Here is a 2432-nt window from a genome sequence, read left to right on the forward strand (position 1 = left end):
TAAAATCGACCTCTACTAGATTCCTTCAAACGTTGGTGAATACCTCCTAATCTATTACACTTAAAATGTTTTATGGTGGATATTAGGCTCTTGGATAGTCAGATGAACGATAGAATTCGTGAATTTGAAAGAAAATATTTCAGTTACGGGTTTGAAAGGGCATGGCCCGATATCCAGTGACATGGTAGGGTTGACTAAGGCACCCTGACTTGGGGCCTGTATCTGGACTAAAAAAGTGATATTTTGAGAATTTTCATACACAAAAACTGTAATTTTGTAAAGATATATCTTCTCACTCAACATAATATCAGGGTTTTATACGGGACAGATACATTTATTTCAAATGCCTATTTGGTTACAGTACTGATACTTGTTCAACCATCAGTAAACCGTAGTGTTACATTTTATAACATGAAAGAAGTGACTTGACAAATTGCAAGGAACATTGCATAAAGTATTTCTTTATCAGCGGCATCCAGTCATCACTTTTATGTTTGTTTGCTGCTTTTTGCAGGATTTGCAACTTTCCCCCAGACCGATTACACATTGAATGACAACAAGCCATAGAGCTAACAAACCGAAACATGGGGCTTGAATACACACCAGAACTTCTGATGATGAACTCTCAAAGGCACGTGGCGAACATTCTGTTGAGAGTTCTCGGATAGAGGAGGCTAATTATATTGGTACCAGTACCAATATTTCTGATTCGTGGGCATATTCGAATCTTGAAATGCAATTTGGCGATCTGTCTGCTTGTGCAAAGAGACTTCGTCTCAAAAGGATGGATGTTGCTCCGGGGATGATGTTAAGCAAGGCCGTCTGCATTTGCCTGTTATGAAGGCAGAACGGCACAACCAAATGAGGAAGAGCTTCTAGAACAGGATTTTCTCTCCTCAAACTCGGAGTCCGAGATTGGCGTTGAAAATCAGAGACAAACCATGAACCTCTTTGAAGACTTCGTTGAGTTAAATTCTAACATACCATTAGAACTGCAGACTAGATCTGGAACGGTACCAGAAAATCTACATTGAATAACTTTATGCATAGGCTAAATTGTTATTCATAACGGGTACATTGCAACTTTAATCGATGGGGGGGGGGGGGGGGGGGGGGTTGAATTGAATGAAATGCAGGGAACTGCTCTTTCTTTGTGGAAAGTCAAAATAGCAATATTTATGAACTGATATTCAATGGTCTACATTACTGCTTGAATTATGCCTTAAGTTACCCTCATGTGAGATTTAGTATGTTAAAAGCGAACTGAATGAGGATGCCTGAGTCACCCCATGCCGTGGTGACTTAGGCACCCCCCTATTTTCCGACATTTTTAAGAAAGAATTGGACTTATTTTATCCCAAAAGGTTCTAGATCGATACTATTCCACCAGCCCCCCTATTTTGAACCAATACATGTTAAATTAAACTCGTGACTTCTAAAATTATGAATCATACAAGCTAAAAAAGGTGCCTTAGTCACCCCGGTTTACAGAACTTCCTAATAATAAGCATATATTCCAGCTATTTAGACCTTTCATATTGAAGAAGCAAATCAGTTGGAAGAAACCAAAAACTTCAGTCTTTGACCGAGTTCGTAACACATACGCAGTTCAGGCACACTGACAATGTTCTCATCACTGACCGCCCCGAGAAGCTGTGTCGGAATGAGATGCCTTAGTCTGTCCTCCACAATCACCACGATACGAGACGGATTCTCGGGGCCCTGTGCATACACAGAGTACTTCATAGTAAACTCTGACCATTGGTCACGCCGTAGGAAGTCTTCCGTGATTACTAGGACTGTGCGCCAGCTTCTGTGGATGCCTTCCATGATGCTCGTGGCCATATCTTGGTTGACTGGGAAGTCTCTGTCTGCGAGGCACACCGTGTCTCCAAGACTTTCTTCTAGATACGCACGAACTATGTGGCAAGGAAACCAGTGGTCGTTTGCTGCATACCCAAGGTACACTCCGTATTGATAATCTTGTCTTCTTTTGAATCGAAACTGGCCCTTGATTACGTTGAACAGAAACGCTTTGTAAAAGTTGGAATATCTCATTGCAAGAGCCACAAATAAAAAGCCCACCATCACAGAGGTTAATAGGAACATAGATACCCAGAAATAGACCTTACCCACGCACAAACGCCATAGCATTTTTAAATCGTCATAATCATTGGTAGAGACAATTTTCCCATTTTTGTTGATGCAAGAGTAGATTGCATTGTTGTCAAGCTGAACTTGTGTGTTCCGGAGCCAGTGCAAGTATTTAATGTCTGCACATCCGCATGACATAATGTTTCCTGCTAAAAGCAGTCTCATTGAAGGAATCAAACTTGCCTTGGTATCAAAGTCGAACATTTCTTCTGCACTCAGTGATGATATTGCGTTGTTTGTTAGATCCAGATACTTCAAGTTCGGAGTTGACATCAAGT

The 2432-nt window shown here is 41.0% G+C and overlaps 1 protein-coding gene across 1 annotated transcript; it reads right to left on the reverse strand.

The window, feature by feature from the left end:
- Nucleotides 1–1540: 1540 nt before the first annotated feature.
- LOC101847286 (toll-like receptor 2) lies at nucleotides 1541–2113 on the reverse strand. Its single transcript, XM_013087579.2, has one exon. It carries the CDS (start codon nucleotides 2107–2109, stop codon nucleotides 1552–1554), a length of 558 nt encoding a protein of 185 aa, XP_012943033.1. The 5' UTR covers nucleotides 2110–2113; the 3' UTR covers nucleotides 1541–1551.
- Between the last annotated feature and the right edge of the window lie 319 nt (nucleotides 2114–2432).

This window comes from Aplysia californica, unplaced genomic scaffold (assembly GCF_000002075.1).
Source record: "Aplysia californica isolate F4 #8 unplaced genomic scaffold, AplCal3.0 scaffold00605, whole genome shotgun sequence".
In the NCBI taxonomy this organism is placed as follows: Eukaryota; Metazoa; Mollusca; class Gastropoda; order Aplysiida; family Aplysiidae; genus Aplysia; species Aplysia californica.